This window comes from Filicampus tigris, chromosome 1, assembly GCF_054856515.1.
Source record: "Filicampus tigris isolate MCC_2025a chromosome 1, RoL_Ftig_1.0, whole genome shotgun sequence".
In the NCBI taxonomy this organism is placed as follows: Eukaryota; Metazoa; Chordata; class Actinopteri; order Syngnathiformes; family Syngnathidae; genus Filicampus; species Filicampus tigris.
In genome coordinates, this window is record NC_141217.1 from 10,182,240 (window position 1) to 10,202,500 (window position 20,261).

The 20,261-nt window shown below is 41.2% G+C and overlaps 2 protein-coding genes across 4 annotated transcripts in view; one reads left to right on the forward strand and one right to left on the reverse strand.

Annotated features, from left to right (window-relative positions):
- cntn3a.1 (contactin 3a, tandem duplicate 1) overlaps window positions 1-12,384 on the forward strand; it is a 111,146-nt gene extending 98,762 nt beyond the window's left edge. For both annotated transcript variants that reach the window (XM_086051493.1, XM_086051502.1), the window contains exons 15-23: window positions 1,584-1,742; window positions 1,882-2,031; window positions 2,502-2,572; window positions 3,712-3,946; window positions 6,163-6,278; window positions 7,060-7,246; window positions 7,880-7,992; window positions 9,731-9,899; window positions 11,261-12,384. In XM_086051493.1, the coding sequence (XP_085907619.1) occupies window positions 1,584-1,742; window positions 1,882-2,031; window positions 2,502-2,572; window positions 3,712-3,946; window positions 6,163-6,278; window positions 7,060-7,246; window positions 7,880-7,992; window positions 9,731-9,899; window positions 11,261-11,352 (1,292 nt within the window). In that variant the 3' untranslated portion in view covers window positions 11,353-12,384. The remainder of the gene's footprint in view (window positions 1-1,583; window positions 1,743-1,881; window positions 2,032-2,501; window positions 2,573-3,711; window positions 3,947-6,162; window positions 6,279-7,059; window positions 7,247-7,879; window positions 7,993-9,730; window positions 9,900-11,260) is intronic.
- A 2,627-nt stretch (window positions 12,385-15,011) lies between these two features.
- Window positions 15,012-20,261, reverse strand: part of LOC147152710 (band 4.1-like protein 1) — a 64,166-nt gene continuing 58,916 nt past the window's right edge. For both annotated transcript variants that reach the window (XM_086051514.1, XM_086051522.1), the window contains 4 exons: window positions 18,941-19,030; window positions 18,784-18,864; window positions 18,555-18,668; window positions 15,012-16,992 (listed from right to left, as the gene is read on the reverse strand). In XM_086051514.1, coding sequence (XP_085907640.1) covers window positions 16,987-16,992; window positions 18,555-18,668; window positions 18,784-18,864; window positions 18,941-19,030 — 291 coding nt within the window. In that variant the 3' untranslated portion in view covers window positions 15,012-16,986. The remainder of the gene's footprint in view (window positions 16,993-18,554; window positions 18,669-18,783; window positions 18,865-18,940; window positions 19,031-20,261) is intronic.

Genomic DNA, 20,261 nt, shown 5'->3' on the forward strand with positions numbered 1-20,261 from the left:
GGTCTGTGGCAATATAATTGATTCTTAGAATGAAGATGAATATACAGTAATTATTGAGGGCAAGGGGAAAACACTCTTGTTAGCAGAGCTGGGCATTCCGCCTATGTGGCACAGCGCTCCGTCTGTCCGCCTATGACGGATGCCCATTTTGTAGGTGATAAACGATAGACGCAAACTTAAAGCAGATGTCAACCCAAACATGTTTTTTTTCAAGAATATGTTCCCAGCAGGCCCACTAGTTGAAATACGGCATTCTGATTAATTTAGCGTTTATGGAATATAAGTTAAGCAGCAAAATGCACTCGTTTTTAGCCCTCTCTAGGGGCGGACATTTTGGCTTCTGTCGACTGAAAATGACATCACAAGTGCTCACAACGACCAATCACGGATGACCTGTTTTCGGAATCTGAGCCATGATTGGTCGTTGTGAACAGTTGTGATGTCATTTTCAGTTGACAGAAGACAAAATGGCCGCCCCCAGAGATGGCTAAAAATGAGTGGATTAACACTTATTCCACAAACACAATATTTATCACAATGCCCTGTTTCAACTAGTGGGCTTGCATAGAACATATTCTTGAAAAAAAATATGTTTGCGTTGACTTCCACTTTAAATAGTCGGACTAAGCATAGTCGGATGCCCCTTTTTTCCGTCTATGTAATTATCTATCATCTATTTTCGTGGTGCGGCTTCAATGACCGCGGCAAGGCTCCCGTTTCCCATTGGCTGTGGCTGAGGTCCTCAAAGGTCCATAAAGGTCTCCTTTTAGGACCTTTTTGGACCTTTATGGACTGTTGAGGACCTCAGCCGTGGTCAACGGGAAACAGAAGCCTCGCACCGAGCTCCTAAAAGGACTGATCCATGTACTGAACCCATTGACATGGACAAAGGCATGATTACACAATTACTCTCTGTAATTATCCCTTGACGACCAAAGACATAGCCGGCTCATCCGCAGTCTCTGATCGTCCTTCGTTGTATTCATGAAGTCCAAATAAAAAATTGAAAAATGGTAAATATGGTTTGCTTTGATTTTGATGAGCAAGTGTGTGGGCAGTACAAGTGAGCAAGAGCCTTGAATTGTGTCCTCGGCTGACTTAGTGACGTTTCCCCTGTATTTAATGACTTTGCAGACGCTTGCAGCAATCTTTTCCAAAAATTGACCAACGGCAATGCCCACAGTGGTCCTGAAGTTAACATCATTTTTATGTACTTCTCGGTGAAGAGAAGAGAGGGAATTGAACCGGTGATTTGATTTGGGAGTCTAGGACAGATTATATGAGTTAGTCTTTGGTGCTCATAATGTCAGCATACTTTATATTTATTGGAAAAAAATGATACACATTGCAAAAATGTTTTGTGTGAATGTTGATTCACTAGTGATGTAATGTTAATGATTGCTACGATGATTTTTTTTTTCCTTTTCCTAATTAAAACATATGCAAAGTAACACTTTAATGAAGCAATAGAATTTAATGGTAATAGTATTATACAAATACGTAAAAAAAGAGTAGTCCCTGAACAGTGACTCGGTTTTCTCACATTGCTCCTTTGGAAAGTAATATCACACCCTTGCATCTAGGTCCTCCGGGGCCCCCCGTGGACTGTCAAGTGACTGAGATGACAGAGACCACAGCACTTTTGACCTGGGGGCCCGGGATGGACAACCACAGCCCGATTCTCAGCTATACCATCCAGGCCAGGTCTCCTTTCTCTCTCGGGTGGCAAGCAATTACCACCGGTAGGTTGCTTTCATTCAACTGATTAAAAAAAAAAAAAAAAAGAAAAGAAAACATAAAACGAGTAAATACCTCAGTGACATCTCAGGGGCGCATTCTTCTGGGTTTTGATGAAAGGTAATTTGGTGTAATGTCTTTTAGTTCCTGAGCTGCTCGGGGGAAAGCAGCTGACAGCCACTGTCATTGACTTGAATCCCTGGGTGGAGTACGAGTTCAGAGTACTGGCCACCAACAGCATCGGAACAGGAGAGCCCAGCAAAGCCTCGAGAAAGGCTCGCACCAAGGACACGCGTATGTACCACAACTTACTCAGACTCAATCAATTTCTCCAAAGAGCATCAACAGTACATTTATCCAGTAGCTATGCTGATTAAAAGAAAAAAGAAAACACACACACAAAAACACATAAAGCCCAGCATTCCATCTCCTGAAAGAACTCCATTGTGCCACTTGCTCGTGCAGACTACAGTACAGTATATAAAAGTTCACTGCTGCTGATGTCAGGCACCATCGGCAGGTTCACTTGCCTTTCCGAAGAGAAAATGTCAAGAGTAAATAGATGAATACATTGAAATTTCAGTTGGTGGGTATACTGAATGAATTTCACATACAGTACAATAACTACATTTCTGTTTGAAAATGCATGAAATAGCTTAATCTGACTGTACTTATGAAAACATGATTGAGGAGAGTGTGTGTATATATTATTTTATTTTTTTGCCGCACAAGGCATCTAATCCTCTCTGTTCATATACTTGTAGTTCCCACGGTGACTCCGGCTCGAGTGAATGGTGGTGGAGGGGGACGCTCAGAACTGGTCATCACTTGGGAGGTAAACTAAGTCTTTTTTTTTTTTCCGAGTAAGTGGACTCGCTTGTGTTTTCCTGAAAGACATTTTTGCACATTCTGTAATTTTTTTTTTTCTGTGAACTGCAACATAAAGATTACCACTCGAGGCCTGTCGGAACAATCACATAATTTTTTCTGCTCAGCATGAAACTACCTATGCAGGGTGATAAGTACTTGTAATTTCAGCTTCAACTGTATTCCTCTATATTCCCGTTAGGGCTGTTCGATTTTGCCTAATAAGAAAATCCCAATTATTTTCTTTCAAACCCGATTTTACGATTACGATTACGATTTCTTTGTAAAATAAAAAATAATGAAAAATGAAGTATTTTGAATGTCTTTTGATTAAACTTCATTTTTCTTTCTTTGAACTCAAAATGGCAGTCCATTTAACTTAATGCACACAGAACAATCCATTGGGATTAACAGCATTTTACTTACACAATAGATTTCAGATCTGTTCTTAATTAAACCAATAATGAAAGAAGAAAGTGCATATACCATCTGAAACGAAATCATCAACATGAGAGAAGGTAGACAGTCAAGTCTGTAAACCAAACAGTCTGTGACTAGCCTTTCACCTTTCTCCCTGGTCTTACTTAAACATTAATCAATGATTAGTGCAAAACTGCCACTCAATAATACAATGATCTGTCAAGCTTAAGTACGGATGCATAGTCAGGACTGGACCAGAGGTCTGTTGTAGAGGAGAAAAATAGGGACGCCTTTCAGACATTACTTACTCACGGGTTGTATTGTACATGCGGGGCACACACTACACTACAGATCTATTTTTGCCCGATTTATTAACTAAACGCTCACTTGGCTGAGCAAATAGCAGAATTGCCTGTAGCCATGGATGTTGTCATTGTTTTGCACTGCGCGCTCGTGGGAGGAAGCGGAAATGCAGAGGAAACTACGGTGGCTTAGATACACCAAAAATAACAAAATAGAACGTGCCGATTTGAACGTTTTTAACATAGGTTTATCCAGAAATTCGGTTACGGTTCAAAATCGCTTAATCAAGCAGCCCTAATTCCAGTGGTGTATTTGCTTTGGTACCAATAACCTTTAAGATCACTTTCTTGAGTCATCCCTGTGAGTCATCTTATCCTTCCCAAGCCTGTTCCAGAGGAGCTGCAGAGCGGCCCCGGTTTTGGCTATGTGGTGGCTTTCCGCCCACTGGGCGCACAGGGCTGGATGCAGGCTGCTGTCACATCCCCTGACGCCTCCAGATATGTCTTCAAGAATGAGAGCATCCCCCCTTACTCATCTTACCAAATCAAAGTCGGGGTTTACAACAACAATGGAGAAGGGCCTTTTAGTCCAGTGGCTACCATCTACTCAGCGGAGGAAGGTGTGTACAACAAGTGTAGAGAAACAAATGCGCACACACATAACTGCACAGTATGTAGCATCAGATTAGTGGTGCGTAGTGTGTGACAGTGAGCCTCGCATCAGAAAACATAAAACATCTGGGGCCTCCCCTTCTACCCATGAAATACGCACACATAAATGATGTTGTTGCTTCTGTACTCTTGTTTTCTCTCTTTTTGTTGATAAACGTCTTTAAAGCGGACGTCAACCCAAACATATTTTTTTTCAAGAATATGTTCCTAGCAGGCCCACTAATTCAAACACGGCATTTTGATTAATTTTGCGTTTGTGGAATATAAGTTAAGCAGCAAAATCCACTCCTTTTTAGCCCTCTCTGGGGGTGGACATTTTGGCTTCTGTCGAATGAAAATGACATCACAACTGCTCACAACGACCAATCACGGATGACCTGTTTTCTGAATCTGAGCCGTGATTGGTCGTTGTGAGCAGCTGTGATGTCATTTTCAGTCAACAGAAGACAAAATGGCCGCCCCCAGAGATGGCTAAAAACAAGTGGATTAACACTTATTCCACAAACGCAATATTTATCAGAAGGCCTTGTTTCAACTAGTGGGCCTACATAGAACATATTCTTGAAAAAAAAAAAAAAATTGCATTGACTTTTTATAATGCATTGATTGATTTTCTATAATGCATATTAAGGCCGGGCGTTATGGACAAAATATTCATCTGTAGGTATTCAATATGATCACAATATATCACCCTGCCTCCAGTGTTCCCACCCACCCAAACTCCCAATAAATCTCTGATTTTTTTCAGTGATCATTTTTTATTACAATATGCGCTTACCGAATGCTGAGAAACAGTAAAACGCTTAAACTCGAAGACGTCACACACCACACCATGAGGAAGAGTTGTATTTAAAGAAAAACAAAAGTTTTAATATGATCTCGTAGCGGTGGACACAAGTGGTATGCAGGTGCGCATGCAAACTTAAAATATTAAACACGCACTAGATTCTTTTGCGCATTTGCTCACCAAGGAGCGGAGCGGGGGTGGGACTTGAGGTGAAAAGTGGAAGGCAGAAAAAAGGTGTGCTTCTTTCATTTCCCAGCTGATTCTAAACACTACCACAGTACTCTTCTCCCCCCCCCCCCCCCTCACTTCACCATCATAGCACTGCATGCAATGGAAGAACCAGCTAGCGCTACTATGAAGGGGAGCAAATTACCCAAAGACATGACAATTGTTTTTCCAAGGTGGGTTGGTGCCATAGATAGGGGTGCGTTCGAAAATATGCTTGGAGCGTGCTCGGAAACTCAAGAGCATTGTTGGAATGTGCTCTGAAGTTGATGATTTCATTCGTGGCGTTACTGAAAGAGAGTTGCTAATGTTTACTGTAGTCTCAGCAGTCACAACAACAACAACAACACGGGTGTGTTTGTTAATTCATAGAAAGGGACCGCACTCCGCCTCTCAGAACACTGCCACTCTGAGTCGTCTTTATGCGTCGGATTGAATTTCTGAACACACGCTAGGTAGATAAGACATGCCACTTTGAACTCGTGCCTATGGCAAAGCTAAGCTAGTGAAGCTCAACTAGTGGGGGCAAAGACTTGGCACGGTCCATGTTTTTTTGGACCAACTAACAACCAAATAACAAGGGTGACGACACATTGTGCTGCATAACAACGCACAACTCACCACATCCTTTGGACAGCTAAGAAAATACAATCGTTTTACCTTACGTCCATACATTTGGTCTAGCCAAATCAATCTTTTGTTGTGAATCAATTTGAGTGTCATGAATAACCTTTGAAAAGAGGAATTGTATGTTCCATTTTGTACAAGTAACTTCTGATCAGAAAACCTTTCCAGATCGTGTTTATTTTGTTAGGTCTATAAAGGGCTGTACTAAGTTACACAATGTGAGTACACCTAAAGAACCTTTTTTCCTGCAGTTTCCTGCTCTCCATTCAAGTTATTATTGCGTTATATTTTTTCATAAACGTTCTCAAGCTGCTGCACTATGCAAACTAGCAAAGATAGAGAATGTTCGAATGTCAAAGTGCTCATCCAAATGTCATCGTCATAGTAACCATTATATGTGTGCTATTTGATTTTTTTTTTCTATAACTATACACAATAATAATCATTATGATAATAATAAAGTGAATAAAAAATAAAAATGGGGTGAAGCAAGTATACGTGTGGACCATTTTGTGTACATTTCAGAGCCCAGCAGAGCACCAGGGAGGCTGAAGGCAAAGAGCATCTCAGCATCTGCGGTGGAGATCACCTGGAAGCCTCTGGCCTGGAGCAACAACCGCAGACGCATTCTAGGATATGAGGTCATACCAGCACACGCCCACACAATAGCAACTGTATCCAGTAAATCAACAACTTGTAGCTTTTTCTTGCTCTGTAGTTGACTTTAATTTATCCATTGGTATATCGATGAAGACAACAGTCCTTTATTTTTTTACGGATACACTGTACATGGTTCCATATACTGTCTATATGTGGGTAGGGTTGGGCACCGAGAACCGGGCATCGATTAGAACCGGGTCCATCATTCCGGTTCTCCTGGAACCGTTCAGATTTTAGAATATCGGTGCTAAGTTTCGATTCCTAGCTAGCCGCGCGGAAGAGCTAGGAACGAAGTACGACTGCTTTTTTAAAAGGGTGTGCGGGCACGGCGCGCAGCCCTGGGCTCCTGCCGCCGAAGCTGTTGCCGTTGGCGTTCAGTAGCATGCTTTCACTAACAGTTGCTTTGGTGCACTGTCTTGAACTTCTGAAAAATAAAGCTCATGTGAAAAATAATACTAAATAATAATGCAAAAAAAATGTATTAAAATAAATATACTCGTTAAAACCAGCCCTTTGAATAATCCATGGTAAAGTTCATGAAATTGAAGAACAGAGAAGTTCATGTGTTTTTTTTGGTCCAAAAATAAATCCTTTTTTTTTTTGTTAAGAATCGGAATCGAGAGTCATTAGGAACCAGAATCGAATCAAAGAACCGGAATTGGAACCGGAATCGTCCAAATTCAAACGATGCACAGCCCTATATGTGGGTTACAGATGCGGAACAATAACGTGTGTCTTGTATTGCGGTGTGTGTGTTTTCAGTTGCAGTACTGGGGGGTAAAGGAGAAGCAGGAGGCAGCCAATGTGATTCGGACGGTGGGGAATAAGACTAAAGTGCACATCAGGGATCTGGAGGGCAGCAGCACCTATTTGATATCTCTGCGGGCTTATAATAGTGCTGGAGTGGGTCCACAAAGCAGCATTGTCAATGTCACCACTAAAAAACCTCGTAAGAACTCCTTTTAGAACAAAACATTGTGTCCATTGGTGTGCGTGTGTGTGTGTGATTTTTGTGGTAGCCCTTTTTGACTCCTTACTACCTCTTGTTTGACTGCATTAGTTTTGCAGCCAGCCAGCAGAAGTGAAAATCGTCCACCACCTTCTATGTTGTCGGTTTATTATGTAGCTAATTTAATGGACCGTCTCCTCCATAATGCAAATTATGCTTGAAGAGGATCTGGCAGTCAGTGTTGAGCCACACCGTGCAGGTTGTTTTGACAAGTTTTTGCTGGTCACAAAATGACTGCATCAGAACTGAGCCAATCTGGTGCGTTTAACAGCTGTTTATATACGTTACATTTGGCCTGGATAGTTGGTTGATAATCTATGCGTCAAAAAGAGCAAATAACAATCGCAGTGTTTTTTGTTAAGCGAGGTGCCTCTTCACCTCATCCCTCTCAAAAGCAAATAAAGCCAACTGCTTCTGCACCACCTGAGTCACTGTTCAACTGTTGATGAGAAATATCCTTCATGCTGAGTTGGTTCTTGACTTTAATGTTTATTGATTGGCTGCCTTGTTGTTTTTATCCCCTCACTACCGCCTCTACTCCTCCCCTCTCCAACTTTCTGCCTCCCACTCTAGCGCCCAGTCAGGCCCCCGTCAAAATCATGTGGAACACTTCCAACTCCAAGGTCATCCTGCACTGGGATCAAGTACACGCTCTGGACAATGAGTCTGAAGTTACGGGTTATAAGGTAATGAGTGTAGCCTCGCACTTTTACCAACAAGAGAATAGGCTCAACACTACTTCAGTAGCGATTCAATGCGGGCGGAAGCGTAAAAATAAAATGTAATTGACACAGTCTGAGAGATCTCGGTGGAACGCAAGGGCAAGAAAAGAGCTGATTGGCTGCGGGAGAAGACAGCAGCAGGTTAGCCCAAAGACTGACAGGAAGTAAAACACAACGGGGGTTGGGGGGGGGGTTAATTTATATTCTTATGGTTGGTTACATTATTAGAAGGTGATGGGAAAGACACTTGAGTTGTCAAGTGACTCATTCTGACAAATGTACTGTATTGCTTTGACTGTCTTCGTTATTGCAGTTGTAGTTTTCTGTGTAAAAATGCAGCGCATCATAATGAGAATTGTCAAAGGGCAGTTCTGCCAATACCTCAATAATATAATTAGTGAATACCTCTCTGACAAAAACTGCTTTGTCTCTGTCTTTTTGACACAGCTCCTGTATTCAGCCACATTAGACAAGTGATTCGCACCCGGTGTGGCGCAGCACATTAGTGCGTCGGTAGAGATCGTCAGTTGTGTTGCGGGAAAGTATCACTATCATAATAACTCTTAACCCATTAAGACCTAAAGCGCCTGTCTCAACATCTCCCCAAAACCTACTGGCGACTATGGAATCACACTCTAAAACCAGAAGTTTTCCCAGAAATTCAACACCTACAAAATAATTGATGTCTCAGCCCCTGTAGCAAATAGAAACATCATTCCAAAAGAATTTGAGACCTTAGACACGTGGCTATTAATCGTTATTTTACATCTTCGATCAAAACAGTAAAGTGTGTGTGCAAGAGAAGCACTTGTTAAAAAAAAATGGAGTGGTAATTACCATTTCTGTTAGAAAGCCATCGATATTGCCATTGTTTACGAACATACTGTATATCTTACTGCCGTCACTTTTCAGAGCTCCCGCGATCGTCTGGGTCGGCAATTACTGCTCAAAAAAATTCCATGACATTCTCCTATTTAACGAGTGATAGGCAGAACTATTTAAATGCTCGTCCACTCGAAGGTAGAAAAATGCATTTAACCCGTGTATCCACCTTTTGCAATTCATACAATGAAATAATCCCGAGTAATCCCCAGCGAATAGGGACCGAGCGTTGCTGCTAACAGTGAAAAACCATGAATAAGTGATATCCCCCCCAATTTTTTTTTTTCCAATTGCCTAAATGAATAGTTTCCACTGTAAATATACCATAAACTATGACCCCAAAAAGTGTTCAACATCATTTCAAACTCATTTTACATCATTTTGTGGCTGACAGATCATTTCATTTGGAATATTACGGGAAAATGCATTCAATTTCCACTAACAACCCAGGTTAAATCTATCTCCGACCCTACTCCTACAAAGCAAAAGTAATTTACTTCCTTGACACCAAACTGTACTACTTTCCTATTTAGACCGGACTTTGGCATTTCACACTGTGAATTTGTGAGTAAATTCAGACTAAATTATCATTATTTCAGTTGATATCCTTTTTTTGTTTTGGTATTTTGGTTTGGTGGTGTGCCTTGACATTTTTCTAATGTCAATTTTGCGCCTTGACTGAAAAGGTCGGCAAACGCTGCATTCGATTGTGCAGGGGTTCCTAATGAGTTGTCCGGCGAACTTCACTTTAGCCTCGTCGACTGTCCCTACGTTTCAGTGTGCAGGAAGTGAGCGAGATGATATTGTGTTCATGCCGTAGGTGATGTACAGCCAGGACAAACACAGCCGTCCCAGTGTGGTGGAGACCAACACCACGTCCTTAGAGTTGTCGCTGCCCGTCAACGAAGACTACGTCATCCAGATCAAACCGTTCAGCGAAGGCGGGGAGGGCATCAGCAGTCGCCAGATTACAATCCCCAAGATAGCAGGTTGGACAGTCTCCTGATGTATGATACATGAAACATGCAAACAGGACATTTCCCGTCGCGGTTGCTGCATCACATGAAATTATTTAACTGGAAACGAGAGCTGAGTGTGGAGTGTATGTACAAATGTCAAGTGCATGTCAGTGAGTGTTGCTCCTTACCATAAATGGACGTGGGGCATTTTTTTTTTCCCCCTCAAACAAAACATAACAAGAGCCCTTAAAAGAGGCAGTTTGGAATGTTACAGAGAGAAGCGCCACAAGCGTTTGATTTCACCACAAATATGCATACGATATTGATCCCAAAGAAAATTCAGGTGATGTAGTATTTTGCAGGGAATCGAAGACATCCAATTGTTTCTTGAACTGTTTCTCAAAAACCTTTCCAAAGCTTCTTTAAGATATTGTAAGTAAGGAGCGGAGTCAGGTTTATCTATCTACAGTTCCACAGGCAGCAGTACAAAAATGATTCGCAAACTTACTTCGAAGGACGCCGTGTATATAATGTGCTTTACTTGTTACAAAGTGTTATTTGTTTTATTTGCAGCTGTATCTTTCAACGGCTGGTGTCTGTAATATTATGCTTGACACGCTAGTGCCACCCAATGGCTCAAGCAACACGTCTCATCACATGCGCGTGCTTTCTGATACTTGCGCCATCGAACGGGATCCTCTCCAAGATGGGATTTTAAAAAAATGATAATAATTAAACAAACTCAGTCTTCACAAAGATAATAATGCTCAGTTCCATCTGTCAGGGAGGCGTTTGTATGTTTAGGGTTGAAAGGGGTAGACCTCTGGTAAATTTCCACTGGGAGCTAAGGAGGTTAATTTTGGAAAGGTATCATATTCATCATTCGAAACACGTTTTTCGACTGCATTGAGACTGCATTGTCTTATGGTGTCTGCTGTATTTGTGTTGGTATTAATTGATTGATGAATTGATTGGTGAATGACTTGATAAATTGTCAATTAATTCTAATTGATAAAAATGTATATACATATTTACTCATTCGTTTTATTTACTGTTTTCACTGTATTATTTTATTGTATGATTGATGTGCAGCACTGGTCGATTTAAAGTGCTGTATAAAGTTGAGTTGAGAAAGTTTCCAACTTGGAAAATTCACACAATTTGACTACCCTATACGATTGTCCTGCAACATATTGGAAGCTGTTTCTAATATTTTGATCACCGTATTTATTTACATGAAAAGGGCAAACTATAAGAAGGATTGTTATCTTTGAACATCTTCAATACAGCTCTTGCGTTAGATCTTATCCCAGATGTTGAGTAGGAAAAGTTCCTTCATGCATGTGTTTGTGTGTGTGTGTGCGTGTGTGTGTGTTTTTTTTTTTTTAAAGAATCCACCGCCAGAGGAGCCGCCTCAGTGTCCTCACCGCTTCCTGTGGTCAACCTTGCCGCTCTCATCCTCACAGCCCGGACCGTGCTATGACCAATGTTTGCAGGAAGTCAGCGCCGCAGCACAACATCAAGACAGTGAGAAGGTTCAAGACGAGCGGCGAGGGGAGGGCCAGGGAGCCTCGTCTCGTCTTTCACACCTGCTTGCCACCCGAATGTGTCTTTTGTCCTCTTCTAGCTGCAAAAGATCGACCTGTGAAGAACGCGCTTCATCCTCTGTTAAGGAGTCGTTGAAAGGAACCGGCCCTTTAAGAAGGCACTTAGGTGACAGGAATTGACCTTCAGCCTTTCTGGATGTTTTTTGTTCTTTCCTAACTTCTAAGATATGGATTGTGTCATGTATTGGAGGTTGTGTACTCGTGAACTTTTCCTGGATTTTCTCTCTGGCATACGGGGACAAGAAGAACTTTTAAAAGAAAAACTGAAACGAGTGACATTCTAGTTAAGAGAGCTCAACGATAAAATTCCTCTTGCTCCATTTAGACTGTGTTTTGGAACACAAAAAAAATGAATAGTTGCTGATCCCGGGCGAAACAAGGTAGCCCTTTGCTTTTTGACAAACCCCAATTTGGGACTTGTGTGACTTCACCTGGGTCTTATTGATGCTTTTTTTGTTTTTAGGCTGCATCCCATCAGCCATCAAACAAACTGGAACCAAAGTTGTGATTTATAGACATGACAAGGCCAAACCTGCTGATGGTGCGAGCGCTGTTAAATCGATGTCGTACCTTCCTCCTCCATATTCCCTCCTCACCAAGTGCATAATGACGGCAAACTGAGAGTTGTACACTCGATGTATGGAATCCTCAGGTCCCAACTGAGCCTTAAGTCTTCTAATTAGGATCCATGTTGTTGTTGTCGTTGTTGTTATTCAGCAGTTCCATTCATTTATGCTCCTAATTTTCCACGTTGTATTGTGTGTTGTACGTACTTTGGGGCAATGCTCAGTTATTTACTGCATATGAATATGAATGATTTGTCATTTGCTGTGATCAGATTGGGATTGGCAAATTTGCTGGACGTTCGGATGGTTCAACAAGTTTTTAATAAACATGATGCCATTTTCCTCCTCGGTCACTTCCTCTTAACTAATGAAAGTTGTCTTGAAATGTAGGTGACGCTTTCCTGGTCTTTATATAGCCAACACTCTCTTGAAGCTGCGTTCAAGACCTTCACCTCTTTTCTCTGCACAGGAACTTCACAATATTAAGAAAATGTCAAGAAAATGCCATTGGAACAAAACTAATTGAGCGATACATTGTGATGTTATACGTCTCTCCCATTGAGGCGCAATCATTTTAGGATGTTTGCTAAAGAAAAATCTAAATAGTAATAAAGTTTTCCAAATACCCCAAAAATGTGTTTTCTAGTGATACTGTGTTTTTTTTTTAAATATATACAACATCCAACAGGCCAGAGTAGTTGTATATTATATGACCAGGAAGTCTCTCATACTGTATCATGTTAATGGGATACCTGTCTCATCCATCCATCCATTATCGATACCGCTTCTCCTCACAAGGGTCGCGGGGCGTGCTGGTGCCTATCCCAGCTGTCTTCGGGCAGTAGGCGGGGGATACCCTGAATTGGTTGCCAGCCAATCGCAGGGCACACAGAGACAAACATCTGCACTCACAATCACACGTAGGGGCAATTTAGAGAGTCCAATCAACTTACCATGCATGTTTTTGGAATGTGGGAGGAAACCGGAGTACCCGAAGAAAATACCTGTCTCATATTTGATTTGATTTTCATTTCTGTACTATACAATTTATTTTCTTTCTTTGATCGAAACGTTTACTTTAGTTTCCTGTGTATATTGACACCTTTCTTGTGTTTTTCAATATTTTATTGAATTTGATTTAGTGTGTTTCATATTTATTTATATTAACAAAAAAATTGGACATTTACAATTTAACAGAAGTGAAACGTGCCATTTCTGAATGTAATTTGAGGTAGTATTTACACATGCAGTATTGTTTTGAATCAGTGATCTTATTTTGATATATGGCCTCGAGTGATGCATTTGCTGTACATGATCACAAATGCAAGTTGGATTTCCATTTCCCCAGATCCTAAGTACTCTAAATTAGGGCTGTCACTAATTTAAGAATCAATCATTCCATCAATTACTCAAATAATCTGATACAATCTCATTTTGCATTTAAGTGTATTACAAAACCGTTTATTAACAGATATTGTTGTTCATTTGGTATTGTTTAGGGATTAAAAAACTACAACAAAAAAAACAAACAATATTTCAAACCTTTTTGAAAGTGATTCATTTACTGGTTCAGTCAATGTTTTCCCAAAGTAAAAGCAGATATTTGCAAATCTCTTATTTTGATTAAACAAAAGATAATCAGTCTGCTCTCAGGAGGGACTACAGAAATCTGAGAATAATAACTGTTATTTGAGGATTTGAACAGTTTGAAGTTAAACAATGCCTCTAAATGATCACAAGGTTATTAAAATAACAGTTGATAATTTTTTTTCTTCTATACTACTTCTGGTTGTCAATTAATTGATTAATTTTAACAGCTGTACTCTACCTCAGAGGTGGGAAACCTATGGCTCTTGGGTTATATACTGGCTATGTGAGTATTTGACTCAGCGATGCAATTCTAAAAACAAACGAAACCTCAGAGGAAGTCAAAAAGACGGAAAAGCCCTCAAAGGAAAAAGTCAAATGGCCAAAATGTTGCCCGCCAGTGTTGTGTAGTCGCGGTCTCAACGTGGGCCACATTTGTCCTCTGGCTGCCCATTACAACAGTGAAAGCACATAAATGGATAATTGAGGGTGCTGTAACGGTACACCAAAAATGTTGACTCGGTTTGCTTCACTTAGTCAAGGGGGAAAAATTCAAAACTGCTTGTGTTTTGTATGAACAGAACACATTGGTCACATTTCATTGAAAGATAAACACTGTAAATCGTTTGTTTTTACAGTACAACATCAATAGGTTGTCCTCCTTTTAGAAAATGAGGGATGCACACAAGTGCTTTACAGGGCCCCCGACTAATATTTTTTGACTAGCAGCAGAGTAGCCCCTGATCTTAAATTTTAGAACTGCTGGAAGAAAAAGTAGGGGTACACATGCTAGACTTGTAAAGTAAATCCCGTGTTCACGTTCCGTTCCATTATCACTTTATGACAGAAACTACGTATACTACTATAAAGAAATTGAATGTTTTCGATTCACATTTTACTGCACATGTTTTGACACAACATAAACCCCAAGTATGCATCATACAGCTTAAATACTAAAAATGTCAAGTTAACGATTAGACCGGCAGTGTAAGCGTTATCAGCAAATTTTGCGCATCAATTTGCAGTTGAATTTAAAATGTTTGCCTGACTAAGGTGCAGGCAACACTGGTTCAGTTGCCACTCAAAGAGTGTAAATGTGAGAGTGAGCCGTAGTCTGTTGTCTATACGGGCCCCATTTTCGTGGCCAGCGCAAGTCTAGCACAAAGTGCAGTCGAACTGTGCGCATGGGTGCTCTTTTCTTTCTTTTGGCATTTGTGGAGACAGGCAGACCACTCCATTCATTCCCTTTAAATTGAGTGCAGAAGAAGTGAGTTCTGAGCTAAATTCAAGATAAAACTTGCAGCAAGCTTTCACAGTGCACATAAAATGATGTGGGAGGCCTCGGGTTTGACAAGTGCCCTAACTACAGTCGGCAAGGCAAGTGGCAGCCAAGATCTTGACTTGTTTATTTGTTTGAGAGGAATGCAAGTACAATGTACAGCAAAGACACGGCACGACTTGACGGAGAAGCACTGCAGTAGAGATGAAGCTGCTGAGGAAGGAAGAGTGCAGAGGGTCCAAAGGTCCACAGCATCTGCAGTTGCTCCCAGGTAAGGACGAGCACGTTTCTGTCACGTGTACTGGAAGATCAAATATGGTTGACGGTAAGGTGACGAGCTCGCGTGCGCTGTTTTGATGCAAGGCTTTCTTTCTTCAGGTGGCGGGTGCCCGCTAGTGTCCATCGAAACCATGGCAACTAGTTCACGTCTTCACCGACCTCGTCCGGATACAGTAGCTAACTACAAGGTACATAACTGCTTTGTATTTGGTCGATCTTCCGTTCCGTTCACGACACACAACGGAGCTACAACACGCATGTAAATGTTTAATACCTCCCTTACCGCTTGACAGCCCCCCACCCCCCCAAAAAAACGTATAACAATTCTTATCAGTCACATGTTACAACCCTTTGCACAAGTTCTGAATATGCGGGACACAAGTCCTGAGGCCTTGTCAACACTGGCACTTCAGTTATTACATTTCTAGTTGATACAAAAAAGTTGCACAAACCTTATCCTATTGAACTGATATGTGGCACATTGCACGTTTGTAGGGTCAAAATAAATTATAATCAGAGTGCTGCACTTTGCAACATAAATAGCAACAATCTCCATGAAATGAAATGAAGCATAAATAAAACGTGGAACTGCATCAGAGTGTACTCTGTTTTGTTTTTCATTCTGGAAGGCAGAAAAATGTGTATTTTTATGAAGCATATTAATTGTAAAAACATACAGGCTGGGTCAGTTGTGAGAGGAAGTATACAGTATTATCTCTGCAATCACTGGCCTTTAGGATTACGAATCCCGGGTAAATCTGCACCTTATTTCGGTGAGCACGCTTCATTTCCCGTCAGGAAGTTAAATTTCCTCTTTTATACGACACGACTGATTTGGATTGCGATGAATTTGACCCTTTATTGTTTGTACAATCTGCAATCAAAACCATTCGCATTGGCTTAAATGCATTACTCAATTAAATCCCAATAATGCAAGGATATTGCCATGCAAATATGATCTCAAGTACTGTTACAGAAGCCCAGTGGTGATCTTAATCTACTCACTACACAAATATGCAGTTGAGCTCCTTAGGCTGGGAAAGAAGGGAAGGGACTAGGCCCTTTTTCAACATGCTGGACTATTATGTGAACAGGAAGTGCATTAGCAACACTTGATTTGTAGACCCAAATCCAAAGACAGAAATTGTTGAAATGTACACTCCATCAAGTTGCTCCTCGTCACATTCAAACACACCACACTATACAGTACAACCCAAAACTCAAATTAGACGTTGGGCGATGAACGCACCACCAGAGGGCGGTGTTGTTCTTTTCCATTCAAAACTACTCTCCTCAATCAGTGCAATGCAGATAGAACATTAACTATTTGCCCATTTCAGTAGTCACGGAAATTATTAAATGCATTACTAATGAAGAAGAATACACATCAGGCGTTTTGGAACAAGGTGTTCTACTACTATATAACCATCTCTTATTCCTTTTTGTGAGATGGCAGAGTGGTGAAAAGGGCGCCACCATGGCACAAAAAATGAACAAAGTCCCTTTGAAGCATAAAAGTCGAACATTGTTGGATTCTAGGGGCAAGTTAGTGAACCACCAATCTTTTTCTTTTCTTTTCTTTTTTCTTTGCAAGATTACCCCCGAAGCATTCTGGGTCACAAGAATGAAAATGTGTTTCAACAGAAATCAGAAAAGCTGAAATTAGAGTAAAAAAGAGTCCTGTTTCCACTGGTGGGAGGGGCATGAGATGGTGAACGGAGTATGGGCGGGGTGGGGGCGTGGGGGGGGGGGCGGTGATCTTGTCAGCCAGGATGATAGGTCACAGCTTTCTCAGGAAATCAAGACTGGAGGGGAAACAGAAGAGAGGTGTAGTTTTAAAGCAAACGTCTATATTCGTGTGACTTCAAATAATGAAATAATATTTTAACTAAACTGTTTTTTACGAAACACAACAGCATATGTCTGTTATTGCCACGGCCTGTCAGGCCACATCATGCTGTTTTAGCACTAGCTTGTGATTGTACATTTAGCGGTACGTTGGCTTACAAATGCACCGACTAATGAATTTTTGGAGTTACAAAGTGATGCTAGGTTGATTTTTTTTTTTTTTTTTTTTATACATTTTTTGTTTTGCTTTGTGTTGTGAGCCAAAACTTTAGTGAGCTTTAGATAGACCACTTCACAATGGCGGTCAAATCTGCCCAGTTCTTTCCATGAGGAATATTAAATTACGGTTGCAAGTGACTTAAGAGCTCAGTCACTAAATTAATCAAATATGTACTACTGTAGTAAAAAAATGCAGTTAAAATCATTGTCTGTGGCATGCTTTTATCCAACAATCCCAATGATGCAGAATGTGATGTACTTTTACAGCACATTTATTGCCATTGTGAAACTGGCTCGTTTTAGGGGTACATCCGTCTCATGCAGTGAGCAAGCTATCATTCCGCCTTCATATTGCTGGACCAATAGCAAACCCGGCTTTTGTTCCATCGACAATCAGCTGGATGTCCTACTTCTTGTACAAGTAGAAGCAGAGCCCATAATTAGAAATTATGGCATTTTTAACCCCCACCCCACCCCGCCCGCACTCTGCCAACAACTTCACAAATCAATCAAGTGCCTCATTTCAGAAGTAATGATGTTAGAAAACACTAATTATGAATACCAGAAAATTGAAATTCAAATTTAACCATTCCCCCCATCCTCCACACACCCCCCCCACACACACACACACACTTAAAGCCAGTTTCCATGGAGATTCAAATACATTCATCACTTGTGTTTCATTACCAGGTCACAAAAACACACTTACTTGCCTATTAGTGTAGCAATGTGGTGTATAACATCACCAAACAAAAATACCCGCCACCTTATTGTTGACAAAAAACTTTATAATTAGAAGCGGTAACAATGGTCGCCAATGCTAATCCCTGCTAACATTGCAGCTATGCTTACCTTTTGCCTTTGAGGTGCTAGCGCTTTGGTTGCTGTGTCAAAGCAGCTCTTTCGCTCTGGAACTTCGTCCAGCCAAACTGGCTTTGAATGTCAGAGTGGGAGTGGTCATTATGTAAATTAGGTGTAAGTGCATAGCAGCTTTCTCACAGAAATATTTGCAGAAGTGGGTAGATAACTTTATTTGATTTACTTGGTTGTGTAATTTCACATTTGATGAGTAGGCGGGCACTCCAGACCCATCTATTTGTATACAAACATTAAAACGTCAATTTTCCCTAGGTGAATACTTGACCTTAAAATGAGTTGCATGGGTTAGCATATTATTTGCAAATAAGGAACGTTACACGTGAGCTCACTTAAGGTGAAACACTTCTATCCCAGACATGAGTTTCCTTTGAAACTGTCTCCTTGCATGCAAGTTTTAAAGAGTGAAAATGGCTTCTTGTACCTCTGCTCCATGCCGTTCCTCAGTGGATGATTCTGTTTCCCTGACAACCACCGCCTTGGTCACCTGCATGTCTGGATGCTGCTGCTTGGCCTCCTGGATTGCAATGGCCAGAGCCTGCCAGATCAAATCAGATGCCATGTTTTGAAGAATCACATCCCTGAGTTCAATGTTGTGGCAGTGTAGGTCTGCAGTGCCATAACCATTGTTTGTATTGAAGTGTGCGCTTCACCTGTTCCTGGTCCACATCATCATCTCCTGTGATGATGATCCTCTTTTCAATCCTGGTCTCTGAGTAGCCCCCTTTCACTGTCTGTCGTGAGTTAGACAGCGTATGACACAGAATAGTACACATTAAATGATTCGCTTTGTACATTTTCATTCTCTACCTTGGTAACTTGTGTTGTCGCAGACGTAACATTTTCGGTCACAAGGATAGGAGACCCCGTTGACTCTCTGCCAAGACTGCCCACGTGCACCTGTGGGGGGGAAAGCAGTTGTACAGTCTGTAGATGTACTTGCCACTCTGGAAAGCTGCTTATTCTATATCCTTAATAGCCACCTAAAGTTCCACTGCATGCATTTTCTAGCACGCACTTGACTGTCTTTCGAGTAAAGGTTTTTTTTTTTCCACTAATTGTGCCACTTTTAGTGTTCTTAACAAGATATGCGTGAAGAAACTCGCTATGAGTGCAATACTACTGAGACATGATGGAGGGGTGGGTGACTGAGTTGGATCGAGAACTCCAAAGATTGCAATATGTGCACACAAACAAGTAAAATGTCACTTTTCTTTAATGAAGGTCCCATATGTCCTGCTGAGGGTCTGGCTAATGGGGCGTTGGCGTCCGGGAATCCAGCTGAGTGGGTGTGAGGTTGGGTTGGATGTCATCCACACAGCACCCCGAATGTCTATTTACGACCATGTGGAAGGGGCATTGGTTTGGGATTGAGGTAAAGTAAAGTAGGCATGTCAAATTTATTTTTTAGCCCCTAATCACAAAATAGTTTCAAATGGTTTCACAGACCCACAGTTGACAATATTAATGATATCCCCCAATCTTAACCCCACAGTAGGGCAAGGAAAAAAAACATCTGGGGAAAAGTATAAACCTTGAAAAGGGGCTGCAGATGGGGGGAATCCCCCTTCCAGGATGACCAGGGTGCAATGGATGCCAAGGGGGCAACAATCAACAGAAAAATGTAGTGTTATATGATGTTTACTAGGTCAGTGATTCTCAACCGTTTTTCATTGAGGTACTCCCTTTGAAAAAAAAAATTCTGCCAGTTTTCAGCCACAAAGCATTTTTGGATGAAAAAAAAAAAAGACTTAAAACAGAATGCAGTGCCATCAGTGTCTAATTTATTAAACTTTGGAACTCCATTTGCAGTTGTATCTCTAGGGCTATTTGAAAATGAAAAAATATAACTAAAAAAACATAAAGTAGGCTTTCAAACTTGTGTTAGGATTTCAAATTAGGGTTTCAAACCAGGGCCTGGCAGGAGTGTGGGACCAACACGGTGAACATCCACCTAAGAGGGGGGTTTTTAGGGGGACATGAAAAAGAAAAACATCCCCCCATCCTAGCGACCACAACAACGCCTTTGTCGTAGCTTTACTGTTGGCCTCTCACGCCGTGCTAGCACCAAAGGAGTTTGCAAACTTGGACGCTGGACTGTAGAGACGGTTGGCTTAGCACTATCCAGCTG